General features: G+C 36.4%; 1 protein-coding gene across 3 annotated transcripts in view; it reads left to right on the top strand.

Moving 5' to 3' along the window:
• The first annotated feature begins 2,170 nt into the window (after window positions 1-2,170).
• The window catches only part of LOC139952811 (uncharacterized), a 28,617-nt gene continuing 9,121 nt past the window's right edge, over window positions 2,171-21,666 (top strand). For all 3 annotated transcript variants that reach the window (XR_011787915.1, XM_071952044.1, XM_071952045.1), the window contains exons 1-4: window positions 2,171-2,698; window positions 12,241-12,375; window positions 13,177-13,206; window positions 16,211-16,375. Coding sequence is in view for 2 of the 3 variants with exons in the window: in XM_071952044.1 (XP_071808145.1) it covers window positions 2,378-2,698; window positions 12,241-12,375; window positions 13,177-13,206; window positions 16,211-16,375 (651 nt within the window). In the remaining variant the exon portion in view is untranslated. The remainder of the gene's footprint in view (window positions 2,699-12,240; window positions 12,376-13,176; window positions 13,207-16,210; window positions 16,376-21,666) is intronic.

Below are 21,666 nucleotides of genomic sequence, written 5' to 3'. Positions count from 1 at the left end.
TTTTGACGTTCACGTTAAGTGCTCCTGTTATACATGCAGCCTATTGACCAGAAAGTTTACAAGACCAATTCAGATGACAATAAACTAAAAAGAGGCCTACGCTCTTACCGCCCCCCCCCCCCCGAAAAAAAAAAAACAGTAGATAAATTAGATTTGTGGCACACAGCATGTTCCAAAAACTCGCTTTACTTATAGTGCTGTAGCAACGCTATGTATCGTGGGACGTAAAAATGTCATTTTTAGCGATGTTTTTTAAAAAGGAAATGCAAGCATTATGAATGTATATTGAGTGTGTGGAGAAAGTTTTGGTAGTGTAGTACAAAAGAAACTTTAGTTATTGCTGGCTAACGGTCAGTTTCACCTATCAACGCTGATTTGAAAAACGTGTAACGTTAGGGAGGCCCAACATATTAGACCCCTATAAGGATCACGGGGGAGCCTTATAGTTTCTAGATGCATAAGGTACGTTGTCTAACCCAAAACGAGGTGGGTACAGCCACTGCAAGTAGTGGTGGACGTGCGAAATAGCTTCATTTTGGGTTAGAATTATGACGCCATGCATAAATATTGAGAGAGGCGTAAAACACCCTCACCCACATTTCGAAATATTTGTGTAAAGGATTTTTAGCGGCATCCCGCTAGTAACAATTACATAAGGTAAACTGACATTGTCTGACTAGAGAAGAGGGATTAGAGAAATCCAAATGTATACCCCCAAAAACCTACCCCCCGAATTTTATAGCAAATTCACATCGAACTCGGAGACCACAATTTTGAAAGGAAAAAAAACGGAATTCCGGTTTAAACCGGAAGATTCTCATGCCTGGATGTGCCCTTGTCTTCATATCAAAAGTTGATGAAAACTTGACAGTGCAAATAAAGAAAGTAAAAGATTTTTTGTTATCTTCCGTTGGGCTGTGACAGATCATGTCTACTGCAAAATGTAGGAAGTCCAGGCTCTGTGGCTCCTGTGACAAGTGATGTCAGAGGTTGCATGGCCAAAGGCTAAATGTTGGTAATCATTGTGAAGAATTGTAAGTAGACAAACTATTTTGTTTATTGGAATAAAATAAAGTTGAATTCTAATTCTAGAAGTGTTTTCCAAGACTACTGAGTTTCCCCTATGTTTTTTGAAAACAAGAAATAAATAAACTAAATTTGTTAACAGCCAACCAACTTGCAAACTTTCACTTTAATCGTTGACTTATTTTGAGCAGCAACTGAGTGGTAAAGATATTAGCAGCGTTGGCGTAAAAAGAAGACTTTATGTTATCTTACCGAACACCGAAAGCTCAAACGAAAGTTTTAACCAATGGCAGCGCTGAAACTATAGGGTAAACCTTTTAGGGCATAGGGGTGCATCATTTTTTTCCTTGGGTGTGGGGGGAGGGGGGGGGGGGGCACTTCTCTGGTAGTTTTCGTGTGCAAGTCCCTTTCCAACGTTCTTGTTTTAACATTTAGACCCATCCTTTTTCACAAGATAGTCTGAGAGGTGAGTTTTAAAACAAACGTGTGTTCATGGAAAAGTAGTCTGCAAAACATTGAAATTATCACATTTTAAATACACAGAAACATTTTACTCTTATAATTTGTAAATCCAATGTCCATATTTCAAACAGGGTGGTGGTTGGGGGGGGGGGGGGGGTGCACGTACCATATGTGCTCCGTTTATTACTCATTCAATAACTTCTTAATGGACAGAAAAACAAAACAAAACAAACCTCAACCGACACGTCTGCTCATTCGCTTTACTTCTAAACAAATACAAAAGGAACTGCGCATGTTCTTAGATAAGCAATCTCAAGATCAAAGGACCGAACCTTGAAGGCGAGACATAAAGACATTTTGTTGTTGTCAATCGTTCAGCTAAACAAAACATGGCTGCTTTACCGGTCGCAGATAAATCAACTTTGTTAGGGATAACCATGGAGGATAACCCACAACCGAAAAACTTCAGAAAAGTTTATTACTGAAGGTAAATCGGCCCATAAACAGTGTTTTGTTTACGTTACCCGTTCAAAACAATGGACGAGCCCTCGTGTGATGCCCTTATCGCACTACGACCCCGTCATATTTTTTCTACATCTGCTTTCTGACTTGACGAGCCGTGCTTGGAGCTTATTGGCTGGTCTAGTGATTGGCATTCCCAGCTAAGAATTTTGATGTCCATGTCATACGGGTCGCGTCTAATGTCGACATAAGCAAGACTGGAGCCCCTAAACGAAAGCGCCTTTACGGAATACACTGGGGCCCCTTGTACTCTCCTTGGCTGGTAGATTTAAGTCCATTTCGGTTACCGAGTTTATATTTAGGGGGGTATAGGCGGCTGCTAAAGTGAAAAGGTCCCAAGCTGAGAGTCGAAGGATTTCTGTTTTGAATGAGGCATACGGACCAGATCGGTTTGGCTGGCAACATGGCGGAAGTTTCCCCCATGGGCGCTGTGGATATGAACGCGACAAACATGGCAAATTCGGCGGGTTTTCCGCCAGGATCGCAGCAATTGTTCAATAACTGGATGGCTTACTTGCCCCAATTTCAGCAGCAACAGCAACAGCAGCAGCAAGATCAGCAGGGAAACAACGTAGCAGCTATGATCGGACCGAAGGGCGGCCACCACCAGCTGCCGAACGGCCTGAGCGCCTCGGCGGCAGATCAGCTCGGGCTCTCCGGGACATGGTCCGAGAAATATATACAAGAGGTTTGTCACTTTTTCATTTACATCAATACCGCTCATCATTTTAATCATTCTTTCGTTTGTAAACAACTTAATCAGTCAAACTATCGTTTTGAAATCGTTCAGTACAAATATGAACAACACGTTCTGGTTTTAACGATTTTATTCGTTGGTTTGGTGGCTAAAATGGGGATTCTTATATTGTCGTGCACTTCGCGTCAAGCAAAAGTCCTAAGCTAGACGCGTTTAATTCATGCCATTGCCAGACACGTTGACAAATTCCATGGATAATCTCTTGGCTAAAACAATGGCTGTCTGAATATTTAATTAACATTCTGAGGTGATATTTTAGACGCTGAGTTTCGTAGTGATCATCGTGGGAAAGATTGTAATTTAGCAAAAATTACAACTTGTATTTGATGAACAGTAATTGTTTTCATCAAAAAGAGGTTTACCTGTGAGGTTTGATTTATGGGAATTTGTATTTTACGAAAGGTACATTCTTCAGTTCATTTGATTTAAATAAATCCCTAAGTTTAATTAAAGGGGTGTTCGTTCGTTGATTGATAACAAAAATATCATGAGTTTACACACAGTGACACAAATATATTGGATACCAACGATTTGAATTTGAAATGGAAATGTATGTTGGTTCATGTTGCTTTCGTTCATATTTTTTTCGCAACACTTATTGATTTATAAATGGCCAGTGTTACGTGTATGGTGTTGTTATCTTTGTTTACGCATGCCCTTGCGACTAAACACATCAACTCAAAATGATTAAGAAACTTTAAAAGTGAAAAGGCCATTTCAGCTTTAACTTCCGACCACGGAGTCGAGTGTAGACAGTCTCCCCGGCCATGTTTTGTCTCGATTCCAGATTTTCGTTCTCGATATTTTGATAACGTTTGTAAACTGCTACATAGGCCAAAAAACTGCATTGACAGTTCAGCAGGTTTCTGTGAGATGTTTCTATATCACACATAAGGTAAATATTTGCGCAAACTGAATCGCTAAGCTATATTTATTGACTTAGATGCTCAACTCATTGTATGTGTTTTTTTTTTGTTGCCTGAATGCTGGTACGAAAAACACTGACGATCACTGCTCGAGCGCCCGGCCGTACATGCAGAGTTTTTCCCCCAACCACAGCATAGCCATTTGCAGACGCGGGGTGAACAAGGTCGCACCGCGTGGCAGTCCCACGGCACTAAAATTAAACAGTTTCGGTCTCATGAGCATCTAACTTGCTTACTAAACACAATCTTAGACCAAGGTAAAGATTTTTCTAGAATTGTGTGCGAAACTGTGAGAAAAAGAGGGTTACTTTTCAGAACGGTGACATTCGGCTTCAATGGCCGCGAAACCGGCAGGTCGGTTTACCGAACTGAATTTACTCAATCAACATGTGAGTTGCAGGAAAAACGAATTTAGATTATTGCAAGACATTTCTCTGAAAATTATAATCTGTTTGACTCGGGTGTAAACACAGCTAAAATTTATTGTAAGAGCAGGAAGCTTGAAGGGTGAGGAAAAACAGTGACGCCAAGGACACATTTCAATGAGATTGTTTATCTCGAAGAAAAACTGTCAGATCCTGTTGGTAAACTGTGAGATACCCCAACACAAAAAACCACAGGAGTGACTAGTTCGTGTGTGTAAAATGTCTCAAAATAACCATAGACCGGAAGTAAGAACACATCCAGACAACATAATTTTATATCGACCACGACTTGCTACCATTCAAAAATGAATGCATCAGTCTAAAATGCATACTGAATTAATATTTTCTTCACAATTTTCATGGGTGTTTTTTTCTTCGGACAAAAACGTGTTTCACAATTTTGTTCAAAGTGTCCGACCCTTCACGTGTACAAATAGTAGCAAACTTCTCAATTTCAAAGTTTGTTTGCAAAACAGCATTGAACTAAACCGCCGCGCGCGCGTGCAGTGTCTTTTATTTGACAAGCCCGTGTTTAATAAAAACCTATTTAGAAATCGCCACCTTTGTTGTCCTGTTGAGGTTAGGGCAGCCCTTGTGCGTGCGGCTTCATTGACAATTTTCTTGTGATGTATTGTTGACCGAACGACTTAACTGCCGGTTAATCTATTGAACAAATTGCCTTTTGACCCCTCGCAAATTGTTACAGGGTAATTCTTCAATTCATCAAAACGTAAATCAAGCGATACTTCACATAGTGTTTGAAAAGGTAAAACAAACTGGAAACTTTGGCAGACGGTTTTTGATGTCAGTGCCCCTGTCATAAACGTGTTCAATTTGCATTCACTATAATGAGCTTTTGGGTGCACGACTGGCTTGGCTTGGCTTGCATCTTGTTGAGATCATGGGAGGTTAAAGACCTCTTCATCTTGGGTCAGTGAACTTGGCCCGACTCAGAAGCAGCAGGAGCAATTTGCAAAGTTCAGGATGAAAACTTTGTCTTACACTTCAAGAAATATAAATTGGAGAACACACAGCAGTTGGTGATACAATAATGAGCAACTTTGATTATCAATGAAGAAGTGTTTGTCAAGTTCTCATAACGTCATCTAAAGTATACAACAGGAGTCATGACAAATGAAAAAGTATGTTTGTATTTAGAAAAACAAAAACATTGAAGGCCTACAATGACTTCAATTTGACATTTCAAAATGAAACAGATAAACTGACTGCTTAGAAAAATTTAAAAAGCTTATTAATTATCATGTTTGAAACTTACTGCAAAGCTTTTCGAGGTTAAATTATGATGTTTGCATCTGTTCTTGGACAATCCAATTAAGTGGGATGTGAAAGACAAGCTTAAAATACCTTCAGATGAAAACACATCTGAAAAGTTTTAAGGGAAGCCCTTTGAAAAGTTGTTCAATTATATTGTTGATCGCATCCTTTACACTTACAGTCTAACCATTTGTTTCCCTGTTCACATTGACCTGTGTAAGATAAGGAAAAACAACCATACTCTAAAATGCTTAGTAGGCCTACACTACTTACAAGTAGAAACTTCAGTTACTTACATTTTCTACCGATCGGAAACATTTCATATTTATACTTCAAAGTGGGATACATTTGAAGTACTTTTTTACCTCCTACACAAATATTCAAATTCAAAAATCAGGTCACTTGTAAAAGGTCAATCAAAATCAACTTGCTCAAAACTGTGAAACTGTCCTCACATGTACATGTATTTACATGTACATGTAGATCCCTAGGATGGATTCCCTTGATATAGTTTCCCCCGAGATGGACAGAACAGCCCCATGCTTATGATACTCCAGCTTTGAAGGTCAGGTCATTAATGGATTTTCCATTAGCAAGTTGTTTTGTTGGCAGAGCACTGTAGGGCTCTGTTAAGAGAGGCTGTCTGGTAGCTAGGTGAGCAGTGCTGATTTGAAACACATGGCTATCATTTCTTTTAAGGGATTGAGAAGGGTTTTAAATCCGGGACAAAGCCCTCTGGAGGTCTGAATTGTATTTAATAATAATAATAATAATAATAATAATGAGACAGTTGTAAAGCGCCTAATGCAAAAAGAGCGCCTAATGCAAAAAGCCTCTAAGAGCATAAAGAGAAACAATTAAATAAACAATGAGAGAAAGAAACAAGATACAAATAAGCAAAATCACAAAAAACCAGCTTTAAAGCCATTATACACTTTCGGTACAGAAAAAAATAAAAGTTTACAGATTTACAAATAATCTACAGGGTTTACAGAATGTAATGGTGAAAGACTTCTCTTGAAATATTGTTCCATTAAACGCTTTACTTTTTGAGAAAACATTAAAACAATATAAATTCTCGTTAGCGAGAATTATGGATTTGTTTTGAACACATGTCATGACACGGCGAAACACGTGGAAACAAGAATGGGTTTTCCCGTTATTTTCTATTTTCACAGGTTTGTTATTTTGTATATAAGTTGTAATACACGAAGTGTGGGATTTGGACAATACTGTTTACCGAAAGTGTATAATGGCTTTAAACAAATGACTTTTCAACAGGGACTTAAAACATTGTAAAGAATTAGCTTGGTGAATATGCACAGGAAGACTATTCCAAAGAAACGGTGCGGCGTAAGAAAAAGATCTGTGGCCATAAAAAATGGAAGAAGCTCTGGTAGCAGAAAGCAATGACTGTTGAGATGAATGTAAAGTCCGAGTAGGGGAATAATGTTTAGTTTGATTCTGGATGTTATTAATAATAATACAGACCTGGAACTTCATCTTTGAGAGGGCGAGGCCATTTTCATTTTTAAAAGGGCACTTCCATTGGAAAATCTTAAAGTCTATGGGAATTTTGGAAAGGGTACCAAAGCCAAGACAAGGTCACTGTTGGCTAGTCTAATGTTGGCCTCCATGAAATTCCAGGCCTGATAATAGTAACAACTGCATTTCTATAGCACCTAACGCCTCCAAAAGAAAGTCTCTAAGCGCGTTATATTCTTAAAAGTTATGGCTTGTGGGATTGGACTGTCTGCCAAAATCATTCAAACCTAACTGTTGAAATGTTGTTCAAATTATTTGGAACCAATACTTTTTTTTGTGTGCAGGGTGATTACTCAAATTGCGCACCATACATGGTCATGTAAAACAATTTTGTTCGCTATTGAACAAATGTTTTTCTGTGAAATGAACAGTTACAAAAGAATGGTTTGACTTTCTGTGAAATGAACAGTTACAAAAGAATGGTTTGACAGTTACATACATGTTTTATTTTCAGTGTGTTGCCCACTAAACCTTTTGTCTTTTTCAATTTTGCCTCGGTGCGGTGCCCTTTAAAATGTTCGCCTTTTGAAGGCCAAAGTGGCCTTTCCCAAAAAAATGGCGAAATTCCAGACCTACTTTCTGTTGCGAATTACATGTTGCTGTTTTTTTGTGAGAAAATACCGTTTTCCCTTTTTAAGTTACTGTGATATGTATTGTATTTCAAGGAACAAAATAATTTACAAAACATGATAATGGCAAGCATACTTGAGTTTATTAAAGCTTCATTGAACTTCGATTGAAGTAAGAAGTGGTGATTTATGGGGGAAAAAAGTAGGTGTTTGTGAGTCTGCTTTGACAGAATCTTTACAGTTCTGAGATGTGTTTATTTTTTGGAAGATTGGTATAAAAGTGAGCCTCAAATCATTCAGATGATTGCAAGTTTTCAAAAAAGAAATAAAAAAGAAAGACATTTGAGTGCAAGTTCTATAAAGGACCTTTCATTTTAATTTTTTTTGTAAAATCCATTTCTTCAGTTTGTTTTTAGAACACCGTCTGGTTATTGTTGTTGTGACTTTTGACTTCCTAACCCATAGGTGACCTCGTGACCTTTGGTTAAGCTTCCAGACATCCTGCCTATGATGTGAATCCAAAATTTAATACAAATAATTATAACAACATGGGCTGAACAATAGTCATGTATGTTTGGGTATTGATAGTAAAATTACAAACCAGATTATATTGTAAATGTGATTTTACAAACAGCTTTTAAAGCCATTACAGGGTTTACAGAAGTTAATGGTGAATGACTTCTTTTGAAATATTATTCCATGAAATGCTTTACTTTTTGAGAAAACATTAAAACAATATCAATTTTCGATAGCGAGAATTACGGATTTGTTCTAAACACATGTCATGACTAAGATCATGACACGGTGAAACGTGCGGAAACAAGAGTGGGTTTTTCCGTTATTTTCTCCCGACTCCGATGACCGATTGAGCCTAAATTTTCACAGGTTTGTTATTTTATATTTATAAGTTATGATACAGGAAGTGTGGGACTTGGACAATACTGTTTACCAAAAGTGTATAATGGCTTTAAAGGCAGTGGACACTATTGGTATTTACTCAAAATAATTATAAGCATAAAACCTTACTTGTAAAGAGTAATTGGGAGCTGTTGACAGTATAAAACAGAAGTAACGTATTTTTTGAGAAAGAAGTAGTTTTACACGAATTTGATTTTAAGACCTCAGAATTAGATTTTGAGGTCTCGAAATCAAGCATCTGAAAGCACATCATAACTTTGTGTAACAAGGTTGTTTTTTCTTTCATTATTATCTCCAAACTTCGACGACCAATTCAGCTCAAATTTTCACAGGTTTGTTATTTATGCATTATATGTTGAGATACACCAAGTGAGAAGAATGGTCTTTGACAATTGCCATTAGTGTCCTGTCTCTAAACGAAAATCATTCTGAGAAAAAGTTTTATCTGAAACATCAATTTTTTAAAATGTTCTAGCTTAGAGTTTCTTAATGAAAGTCTGGTATGAATTATATGCATACTCTGAAACTCTAAATCCAGAACTGTTTGCTGTTTTTGTTCAAAATGAACCATTTAATTTGGTGATATTTTTAAAAGCAAGTTTGATTGCATGTTTACCGAGAAGCAATGGATTGGAACAAATTCTTCTTTATGCAAATTATGCACTTTCTAAGCCATTATACACTTTTGGTAAACAGTATTGGCCAAGTCCCACACTTTGTATATCACAACTTATATATAAAATAACAAACCTGCGAAAATTTAGGCTCAATCGGTCATCAGAGTCGGGAGAAAATAACGGGAAAACCCACTCTTGTTTCCGCGCGTTTCGCCGTGTCATGACATGTGTTAAAAATAAATCTGTAATTCTCGCTATCGAGAATTTATATTGTTTTAATGTTTTCTCAAAAAGTAAAGCATTTCATGGAACAATATTTCAAGAGAAGTCTTTCACCATTACCTTCTGTAAACCCTGTAAATTATTTGTAAATCTATGAACTTTTTTTGTGTTTCTGTACGGAAAGTGTATAATGGCTTTAATGAGCCAACATTTTTAAGTGTTATTTTTAAAATACAATCAAGCCATTAATTATTATGTTGTAAGGCTCTTTATATTCTTTTGTAATGAACATTTACGGTGTACATGTAGGCCTTGATATGTTGGCAAAGAAGATGCAAACATTGTCTGACATTTCAAAATAAAAACTGTAGTCTATTTTGGGAGGAGTAATCATAAATGTTTGTGTGACTCAGAGGAGTTGCATTACTGTCAGTCAGTGGGATCACTATCCCCATCACAGCGGGGTCTATACACTGTAGACTGCAGGCTAGCCTTCAGCTCTGTGGCGGCCATCTTGGATTACCTCATATCAATGCAGGTTGAAGTCATACATGTAGGTTTTGGCGTCTTATTTGCCATTATCAATGAAATGAGACTGACGCTGCAAAATCAAGGAAGAAAATAATAAAACTATCCAATTAAACACTTTTTAGGCAGAATCGGAGCTACTATTATGTTCAATGAAAACTAGAAGATCCTATGAAAGTCTTATTTATAGAATTTATACAATTCCATGTAATCAGTGAAGGTAGTTTTGTTGATCATGTTCTTGAATGTTGCTTGCATGGTGTTGATCTGTATGCGTTAAAATTCATATAGGCTACATACGTATAGTCTCACATTTTCATATGTTCAATTATCAACTTGTTTTTTTGAAAGGAAATTCATGTGGAAGAAATGCTCATGATGTTTACTGAATTTGTCCCTACATTTTATTCATAATTAAACTAAGGTAACTAAAAAAAATTATTTTGGTTTGGTAACTCCAAAAATTATGTACCTCCTGAAAAACATACTTGGCATAAAGCACTGCAGCTTGTTGTAATGAATGCACACTAATGAAGTCCCACACTTCGTTTATCACAACTAATATATAAAATAACAAACCTGTGAAAATTTAGGCTCAATTGGTTATCGGAGACGGGAGAAAATAACGGGAAAACCCACTCTTGTTTCCGCACGTTCCGCTCTGTTATGACATGTGTTTAAAATAAATTTGCAATTCTTGCTATTGAGAATTGATATTGTTTTAATGTTTTCTCAAAAAGAAAAGCATTTCATGGAATAATATTTCAGGAGAAGTCTTTCACCATTACCTTCTGTAAACCCTGTAAATTATTTGTAAATCTGTGAACTTTTTTTGTTTTTCTGTACCGAAAGTGTCCAATAGCTTTAATGTATAGCCTACCGAATTTCAAATTCAAAGGATTTTAGTTTTACAGAGAGGGATTCAATTTTTTTTTAACTGAGAACATTTCTGCATAAAAAACGTTTTTCAGATTGTGTGTTCCACCTACGGATTACTCTACATGCAAGGAATAACCATTCCAGGTTTCTGGCAGATATGCTGTCACATTTTAAAATGAAATTTTCAGAGGAATAGTTTTATTATATATTTTCATTTACAGTATAGGCCTATATGATTAACGCAAACGAATTCTTCCAAACACTAAAGGTTTAAGCCTGCTTTACCTAACCAGGGTCTGCCATTTTGTAGAGTAAAAATGGAGGACCTTGTTAGTTCACAAAATGAAGGAAAACCACACAATTTTTAAGCTACTGTGGATCATTGCATATTCTATTTAAAAAACATCTGTCCGACATACTCATTTCATAACGAAACACATTAAATCCAAGGCAATATGTCCCCTTAATCTTCGTTTTGATGAAGAGGAAAAGGAAACGCAATCCATTTAAAAATTAGAATGACTTTTGAATAGAGAGAGTCGTATAAACAAAGGAAAGATAAGGCATAAACTTTGTCAAGGGGATCCCATCACAACAACTTGTACCCCAGGTCATTAAATTTCTAACCCTAGTGACCCCTGTCATCAGTTGTATACATTATACGTTGGTTTCCATAGCAACTTGGGAAAGATTTGATGGACATGAATATTACCGTGACTGCTTCAGTGGTAGAACAAAAGTATTTTTAGTTCCACTTTCCCAAGGGATGGTGAAACAGGGTCAATATTTTATGATATATGTCTGGGAAACAGTAAAACACCTTTCGCTAAAAAAAACTTGAAAAATGAAAAAATTTAAAGTGATAATTTATGAAAGGGTTAGTGCCTGGAAGTTCATTCTTGGTTGGTATTGTTTTTTGTGTGTGTTATGGCCCCGAAATGTTAAAGTTTTACTCAAAACTCTTTTAAAATGGTTTTATATATCAATCAATCAATCAATCAATCCATCAATCAATCAATCAATCAATCAATCAATGTACATTTTAGTTTTCATGTTGACAACAACAAAGCATACAGTATCAATCAATCAATAAAACATTTATTGCCAGTAGAAAACAAATAAATAATTTGATACTATTTCACATGAGTACAGTGCCCATTTTCAAAGAGCTGCTTAATCAGAAAATATTGCTTAAACTTAGAAGGATACCAATCACAAATGGTACTTGTGAAATGGTATTTTGGCTGGTAACCTCATTCTGCTACGAAAGTTAATTTGTGTAAATTGTGCAAATCTTGAATTGTTGTTTTTTCCTTGTGGTATATTTCAGTCCCAAAAAAAAGGTCTACTTGGTATAGGAATGGCATGGCAATGCGTTTTAACATATATACATGTAGCTGCAAAACACATTTTTTGTCGTGATGGTGCAAAATCTTGCAGACTAGGCCTACTGGAGAAAATTGGAGTTTAAATGTCAGCTTTTCTGAACTGAAATTGACCTGTAATACAGGAATGTTTTGTTCTTGAATATTTTCAAACATTTTTTATGTTAATGTTTTTTTTCACCAGAACCCTGACCTCTCCAGTCAGCTTTCTGATTTCCTGATGATGCAGAATGGAGAGCATCCATACTTCCAAAAGAACACAGCCAGACACTCACAGAGACTCGAAGAAGTGGCCAACTTTAACTTCAGAAACAATAAGGTGAGTTTAAAGGCAATGGACACTCTTGGTATTAAATTACTCAAAATAATTGTTGGCATAAAAACTTACTTGTTTACGATCAATGGAGAGCTGTTGATAGTTTAAATCATTGTGAGAAACGGCTCCCTCTGAAGTAACGTAGTTTTTGAGAAAGAAATTGTTTCTCACTAAAATATTTGAATTTGATTTCGAGACCTCAGAATTTGATTTTGAGGTCTCAAAATCAAGCATCTGAAAACTAAACTTTTTTCTTCCATGACTATCTCGCATTTTCGACGACCAATTGAGCTCAAATTTTCTCAGGTTTTTATTTTGTACATATGTTGAGAGACACTAAGTGAGTAGACTGGTATTTGACGACTACCAAAGGTGTCCAGTGTCTTTAAACATTAAATTAATAAGAAGTGTTTCTGCAACTTGGATCTTTTTGAAAAGCAACCCTTATTTTTCTATGCTATTGGACAAATTAATCAGCTCTTTCTGTTAGGAAGAGGAAGGGGCTGCAGTTGATTTGAAGCTAGTTAGGGAAATAAAAGGATAAAGTTTCTGCATGAAACTTTTCTCAGTTTGTGTAATTATGGATTCTCCTCCCATGTTGACATAACCTCTGAAGATTTTCAGTGAAATCTCAAAAGCACTGCTACCTTTTGAAATGAAATGTTCACAGTTTAATCTTATTGTATATAATATCTACATTTATATAGAAATAAACCAATCGACAAAAAACCAAAGGTATTCTTTGCCTTACACTTTTCCTTTTATCTTCCTCACTTATTCTTGTTAATTTTGCTTTCTTTTCAGAACCAAATGACCCCGCTGCAGCAAACCATGGTAAGTTGAATTACGACTTAAGTTTTTAAATATTATTCCGAAGTTAAGATGTGATGAATTTAAATGAGGAAATAGAAATTGCTTTCCCCCAAATGTCTTTCAATCCTTTTCTTTCCTTGTATACTGATTGTTCATTCGAAAAGTGGAGTTCCTAATTACAATTTAAACTAGAAACTTAGTTTCAGCATTTTCCTTAAAAGGATTTGGTGACTTTTTGTAACCCAAAACACGATGTCCACATATTTACAATAAACTTTAACCGTTTGAAGAAAATAATAGTCGTAAAGCTTACCTTAAAATATTACTAGCTGAAGTGCTGTAGGTTTTGAGAAACAAGTAAAACAATGCCATGAAAACACGTTTTAAATGGTGAAAGATTTTTCGTCTCGTGAGTCGAAAGATATTTTTGTGGCATGTTTTACTTATTTCTCAAAAACTACAGCACCAAAAATTATTTTTGTGGCATGTTTTACTCATTTCTCAAAAACTACAGCACCTCAGCAAGTAATATTTTAAGGGGAGCTTTTTACCTTTATCTTCTAATGGTGTGAGTTTAATGTAAATCAGTGGACACAAAACTGGTCATGCTGGATAGGCACTGAAAAAAAAATTGATTGGCAAACCCAGAGTAGTAGTTGTAAAGTTAAGTAATAAACCACAAGGGAAACTGACTGGGTAAATTTCAAAAGAGTCGGGGTAGAGCAAATCAAGGCGACTAAACTTGTACAATTACAAACAGCAGGGGTTGGTAAATATAAATTTCCAATAAAAGAAAATGAACTTATACAAAATCAGTGGACATGTAGGCCTACATGAAAATATGAAATTCATTTTTTTACAGAGTGATCTTGCAACTTATAGGAAGCAATGGCCAAATGAAGGTCTTGGTTGTCTAAGTGTTCAGCGTGTTTCCTTATCGAGTTTGCAATTTCCCTGCTGCCAATTCCATGGGGTTGAAACGCAATCAGTTTCTTGCTATCTGTTTATACAGGAATACTTAAGTTTTTGTATTTCCTTCCTCGACGCTTCAAGTTTGGCTGCACAAGCGGTTGGATTGGTATTCCGAGAGATATCCATTTGGGAGCTTGATACCAAAGAACAACTTAAATATCATCTTCTAACACTCTTATGATTACAAGGTCTTCTCAAATATATTTAGTTGACTTCTGAATTTGATGACATTTTCCTAGGTTGTTTGGTGTACACTGTGCTTATTATCAATGGTTGGCAATGAATGTACAGTGCTTAAAATGACCTTTGGCACCCACAGCAATTGCCCTGCTGCCCTTTGCGTTTGCCAGGGCGCCCTTTGATAGGTTCCAATACAAATTAAAATTTTCTTAGTTAAAGAAGTGCTTTACCAGAGAGAAATTGATGTGCCCCTTCAATAATGAATTTCAAGGCCTGAATGTCAGTTTCTGAAACTGGCCTTCAAAGCAGACCATATTTAAACCCTTGCTCTATGATTAAACCAAACCCAATGCATCTGCCAGTGCCACAACTGAAACCTACTTGAAAATGCAAGATATTTGAAACATAAGACTAATTTGTGATTTGGTGGCATTCCAAAACTAGATACTGGTTGTGCCCCACAGGAATTAACCATGAATTACTGCCCCCAAAAACCATACAAGCTACTGGCATTATTCCCATAGACTAGCCCAACAGTTTCCTTTGAAAACCAGCTGTGATTCCAAACTGTAAACAAACTTAATTGGCTGTTAAGCTTGGTATAGGCAATTTCACACTTTTAAACAACACATGGTGGGGAAAAAGACCACTTAAGACATTTAAAACACTGCCCAGCTAGCCAGCTGCATTTGTTAGAACCTCTTATGATTGGGTGAACCTAAGGAATTTTCTTACTAAAGTTTTTCTGACAAATATTCTTGTGGCAATTAGCTGATAAAACAGGGGTGGTGGATTCGCTGCTTCCACTCCATCAACCAGGATATTTTGAAAGTGTTGAATTACAGATGGGATAGCTGGTTGGAAACAAGTATAGATTTCATGCTCAGGTTTTTATTCTGTTGATTTTAATGGGCGGGTTAGTTGTCTTTCCTGAGGATGCATGTTTGTATAGGCTACAGGGAAGGTATGGTTCAATGAATATATCAAGATTTTTGTGTAATGATCTTTCTGCATCAACTTAAAAAAAAAATTGATGAAGGAGTTTGTTGGCTTGAGTTTTCTTTATCTGACCCTTACACTAAGCATTATACACTGGAGTAACTAGTCAGGTCAAGTAGAAAAAAAGTCAGTTGATTGTCCGGGTTTTTTCAAAAAAGAGGAGGATGAGGGCCTTTTTATTTTTTTATTTCTTTCAAAGGTGGCTGCCGAGAATTTTATTTCAAATTGGCCACAAACTCTTCAGTTTAGAGTCACCACCAACTTTATGTGGTTACAAGTTCTTAAAAAATTAGTAAGTTCTTAACACAGAAAATTGGTCCTTTTGAAAAAAAAAAGTAACATAAAAATCACAAAAAAAAGGATGCGGCCTCAAAAACGGATGAGGGAGGGGACGATCAACTGGTATTTTCTTTTTTGCCTCATTGTTTGCATACAGAAGGAAAAGAGAGTACATGAAAGCTTGATAGATGAGGCGATTGCCTCCATGCCCCCTGGTCATTGCTGTGGTGCCCTTGAAATGCTCCAGTAGAATTTTACAATTTCTTCATAGGGTTTTCTTTACCAAGTAAAAAATGTCGTGATGCCCTTGCCTTTTCAAAGACAAGGGCATGGAGGCAATCGCCTATGTTGCCTCAGTGAAGTATCAGACATGCTCTAAGAGAAGATTGATCTCTTCTGTTAAAGGCAGTGGACACTATTGGTAATTGTCAAAGACTAGCCTTCACAGTTGGTGTATCTCAACTTATGCATAAAATAACAAACCTTTGAAAATTTGAGCTCAATCGGCCATCGAACTTGCGAGATAATTAATGAAAGACAAAAACACCCTTGTCACATGAAGATGATGATCAAGTATTTATTTTGGTTTTTACAGACAAAGATGATGACCTCCCCATATGGCAGTATTGGCGATATTGCAGATCAATTCAGTGATCTATCACTCTCACCAATCGATCGTAAGATGGGAAGAAGACCGCCCCCAACATACCTTTGCCATCTCTGCTTCAACAAGGGCCACTACATCAAGGACTGTCCACAGGTAAGGTTCCAAAAACATGGGCGTCGACTCAACTGACCTACTGTCTTCTTTTATAACTTGCTTTGTTTTTCAACCAAAATATAAATTAAACGCTATGATCTTTCCCAAACCATTCCTTGCCAGCACCAAAACTAGGGCAGTATCTTCTCACAATCCATTTTGTAAGACTTAAATGAGGTTTTGGTAGCTTTGATCATTAGGTAAGTTATTCTGTAGGGTGTTTCTGACTCAGTAGGACATCACTAAACAAAATATCAGTGAAATTGACTGAGCAATACTTTTTCAAAACACGTGAGGTGATCACTGAGCAATACTTTTTCAAAACACATTAGGTGTTTCGTAGAAAAACACATTAGGTGTTTCGTAGAAAAACACATTAGGTGTTTCGTAGAAAACATCCTGTGTGTATTCAAGAGATGTCTGTTTAAATTGTAATAGAATAGAAAAGCACACCAATTCAACCAAAAGGCCAATAATCTTTCGAGTAAGCGGAAAATTCAACAGTTTTATAAAGGCTTATGGAACGGATACTCTGAAAATCAGTTGGTTCCTGACAGAGGAAGAACATGAAGCATGAATGGCTCCATCGCCATTTGTCAAAACAATGACCCATCTACTTACAGCCAGCCAAATGGAAACAGGCATTTCCTAATGGGGCAGACAGGGGAATACCCATAATGCCAGTCTGTCATTAAAAATAACAAATATCCTCTATCCCACCAATGTAACCCTGGTTGTGGCAGCTCCTGGGAAGGAGTTCCCTCCCCCGTTTGACTGGCTGCCGGATGCCTTTACTTTCCGGAGATCACTGAATAATGATTTCCTATCTGAGCTTAATTCGAGGGACTGAGTCATGCAGAATGCATGCTGTACATGTAGTATATTTAACATCAGCGACACTGCCTGTATTCCCAAATAGGGCTACGCAGTAAGTTATCCTCAACAGCTGATTCAAGTATTAACTGTGTTTGTATCAATTCATTGGCCGAGTTAAAAATCCTGTTCAATCCTTACAAAAATTTCCAACCATGGGAGGATGTGTACAGTAACATTTTGGAAATCTGTTTATTTCTTGCTCTTTTTTAATCTTAAAAAATGAGGTATTATTTTGAGTAATTACCAATAATGTCCAGTGCCTTTAAATACACTGGACACTATTGGTAATTGTTAACAACCATTCTTATCACTTGCTGTATCTCAACATATGCTTAAAATAACAAACCTGTGAAAATTTGAGCTCAATCGATCATCGAAGTTGCAAGATTATGGAAGAAAAAACACTTTCAGATGCTTGATTTCGAAACCTCAATTCTAAATCTGAGGTCTCAAATATTTTGTGGAAAGTTACTTCTTTGTCGAAATCTACGCTATTTCAGAGGCAGCCGTTTCTCACAATGTTTTATACTATCAACAGCTCCCCATTACTCAGTACCTGAAGTAATGTTTTATGCTTATATAGTTATTTTGAGTAGTGTCGTTGTTAGTGTCATGTGCCTTTAAAGCCATTGGATCCTTTCGGTACAGAAAAAAAAAAAAAGTTCACAGATTTACAAATAATTTACAGGGTTTACAGAAGGTAATGGTGAAAAACTTCACTTGAAATATTAGTCCATGAAATGCTTTACTTTTTGAGAAAACTTAAAAACAATATAAATTCTCGTTAGCGAGAATTATGGACTTGTTATAAACACATGTCATGACACGGCGAAACGCGCGAAAACAGGAGTGGGTTTTCCCGTTATTTTCTCCCGACTCCGATTGAGCCTAAATTTCCACAGGATTGTTATTTTATATATAAGTTGTGATACACGAAGTGTGGGACTTGGACAATACTGTTTACTGAAAGTGTATAATGGCTTTAAGTGAAGATGTTTAGATGATTGACCATAAGACATACACAGTGTCTGTACAAAGTGTGTAGTATTTTGACTGGATATTTTATCGCTACCTTGTATAACATTGACACCAACTTTTGATCATGATAGTTGATACAGTTTTGAAGGAAGGGCGTTCTACTAGTCATGCCCTTGAACTGTCTGAAAGCTATGCATCAACAAGAACCCATAAATACATTGCATTGAATAAACTTGGGAAGCTTTGCATCATGAAACCGTAACCAAAACAATATGTCTGCATCCGTTTAGAAGCTGGCAAAGTTTTGCCGCAAAACTGGCAATCCTGCCAGGCCATGCGCTTTTAGCTTATATCCTTCTGAGCATTTAAAAAGTGTGCACATGCTTTCAGAAGTTTCAGTATATTTATACAGATCTTAAATATGTAGTGTCGTGATAAGGATGTTTTTGGTGTAGGTCGATTTTGGGCAAATGAATTAGGTTGGCCTACCTACATTCAAACATTTTGATAACTTATTATTTGCATCTGGGCAAGTTGACAAGTGGCCCATATCAGCAGATATCGACACAATTACTTTAAAAAAAAAAGAGGAGGATGAGGGCCTTACTTTTTATTACTTACTATTTTTTTTCAACATGGCCGCTAAGTATTTCAAATTAAACAGGCCACCAATTCTTCAGTTTGAATGAACCGCAAACTTATTTATTAGTTGCATGAGGACCTGCATGAGGACTAACACTAATAATAACAGGGTCGGATAACACTAAAAATGTTTGCTGGTAGGCATTCACTAATATTGTTTCATGAAACAGACAGTTAAAAGATCTTTACAGTTACCAGTCAAAAAACTGCTCAGATTAAAGGAACACGTTGCCTTGGATCGGACGAGTTGGTTTATGAAAAGCGTTTGAAACCGTTTGTTATGAAATGCGTATGGTTAGAAAGATGTTTTAAGAGTAGAATATTAATGATCCACTCAAGTATCACTCAAAATTGCACGGTTTTCATTTTACGTCGCGAACTATCACGGTCGGCCATTTATGGGAGTCAAAATTTTGACTCACATAAATGGCCGACCGTGTTTGTCGACGAGAAAAACGAAAACCATGCAATTTCGAGGCATATTTGTGTAGATCATTGTATTCTACTTTTACAACATCTTTCTAACCATATCGATTTTATAACAAACGGTTACAGGACCCTTTTCAAAGACCAACTCGACCGATCCAAGGCAACGTGTTCCTTTAAGCGTTTAGTGGTTTGAGCAATTGATTTTGTTTAACTTGAAAAACAGCTCTATAAAAGTGGACCATGAAATAATCATTTATTTATTCATACCTATTTAAAAAAAACCACTATTTTTTAGCCTCCATCTGTTAGTTGTTCTGCTTCGTGATACATGCTTAAAATTAAAAACTTTTAACGAACATCCGTTTACAAAAAGAAATGTTGACAACGTTTAGTGTGTTGTTTAATTGACAGGTTCCTCTGTATGTGCCACATGGTCATGTGTATCTGACAACATACATTACACCCTTAAAGGATTTGGGTACTTTTTGTAACACAAAACACAATGTCCACAGATTTACATTAATCTTACACAGTTTGAAGATAATGATAGTAGAAAGCTTCCCTGAAAATATTTGTTGTTGAGGTGCTGTAGTTTTTGAGAAATGAGTAAAACAATGTCATGAAAATACGTTTTTACATGCTAAAATAATTTTCGTCTCACGATCACTGAGACGAAAAATATTTTCATGACATTGTTTGACTCATTTCTCAAAAACTACAGCACGTCAGCATAAAACATTTTCAGGGAGGCTTTCTATGTAAGTTTGAGTGTAATTCTGTGTAAGTTTAGTGTAATTCTGTGGACATTGTGTTTTTTGTCCTACAAAAAGTACATAGACCCTTTAAATCAGAGTCACCAAAAACAACAAATAGCTTTTATTTAAGAATAGTAACATTGTGTAGTTATTTTAAACAACTAATACATATTATACAGATCTTCTTATCTTAAACATATTCACCATTATAAAGGTGTCTAAATCTTTGTTCATGAAAATTAATGTAGGTTGGGCTCAGTTTCATTGAGCTGCTTAAAGGTAGTGGACACTATTGGTATACTTTTATCATAACATCTTTCTTGATTACGGGTAAAGGGGAGAGGTTGATGGTATAAAACATTGTGAGAAACAGCTCCCTCTGAAGTGACATAGTTTTTGAGAAAGAAGTAATTTACCACGAATCTGATTTCGAGACCTCAGATTTAGAATTTGAGGTCTCGAAACCAAGCTTCAGAAAGCACACAACTTTGTGTGACAAGGGAGCCGTTTGCACAATGTTTTATACTCAACCTCTCCCCATTACTCGTTAATACCAAGTAAGGTTTTATGCTAATAAATATTTCGAGTAATTACTAATAGTGTCCTCCACTGCCTTTTAAAAAAACCAACATGAGTGACCTTTACAAAAATATAAATGGCCTTGCTCTCAAAAAAAAAAGAAATTCTAAGTTTACTTGCAAATTCTTCTTATTGTTTGAAGCTAAGTTTATTGAACTTCCTTTTGGGGTTTTGTGGTTATTTATGTCGGTGGCAATAAACATGTTCTCTCTCACCTCTACACCAAATCCCAGCCTTAGTCTTTATCAGATGTTTGGATATGGTTCATTAGCTGGGCCACTAATGAACTGGCAATCCAAGATAATACCTTAATTGGCTGAGAAAAACAGCTTCACAGCAGTTTGTGATTGGTGTGAAAGGTTGGGTCCCTCTCACTCTGCTGGTTGGAAGGGATTGTTTATTCCAGATGATGATTGACTGGAAACTTGCCCTTAAAAGGGTTGGGTTGGTAAAACAAAAAAGGAAGGGGGGTACAGATCTCTAGAGCACAGAAAAAGAAAATGAATTGTTAGGTAAGGGTGTCTTTGTGTCTCTTGGTATGATGGTTATAGGAGAAGAGGAAAGTGAAAACTGTAGGCCTGGTCTGCCTGGTCTGGGTTAAAGGAACACGTTGCCTTGGATCGGTTGAGTTGGTCCTTGAAAAGCGTTTGTAACTGTTTGTTATAAAATGCATATGGGTAGAAAGATGCTGTAAAAGTAGAATGCAATGATCCACACAAACATGCCTCGAAATTGCACGGTTTTCCTTTTACCTCGTCGACTGATATGGTTATAGCCATTTATGGGAGTCATGGCCGACCGTGTTAGTTCGCAAAGTAAAAGGAAAACCACGCAATTTTGAGGCAAATTTGTGTGGATCATTCATTGTATTCTACTTTTGAAACATCTTTCCGACCATATTTATTTCATACCATACCAATCGGTTACAAACGCTTTTTTAATAGACCAACTCGTCCGATCCAAGTCAACGTGTTCCTCTAAGACAATAACTTTGTTTCCGCCTATTGATTCACTTTTGTTCAAATGTTTCAG

Source organism: Asterias amurensis, chromosome 21 (genome assembly GCF_032118995.1).
Source record: "Asterias amurensis chromosome 21, ASM3211899v1".
Taxonomy (NCBI): domain Eukaryota; kingdom Metazoa; phylum Echinodermata; class Asteroidea; order Forcipulatida; family Asteriidae; genus Asterias; species Asterias amurensis.
The sequence above is the reverse complement of the archived record's forward strand: the minus strand, read 5'-3'. Positions and strand labels throughout refer to the sequence as shown.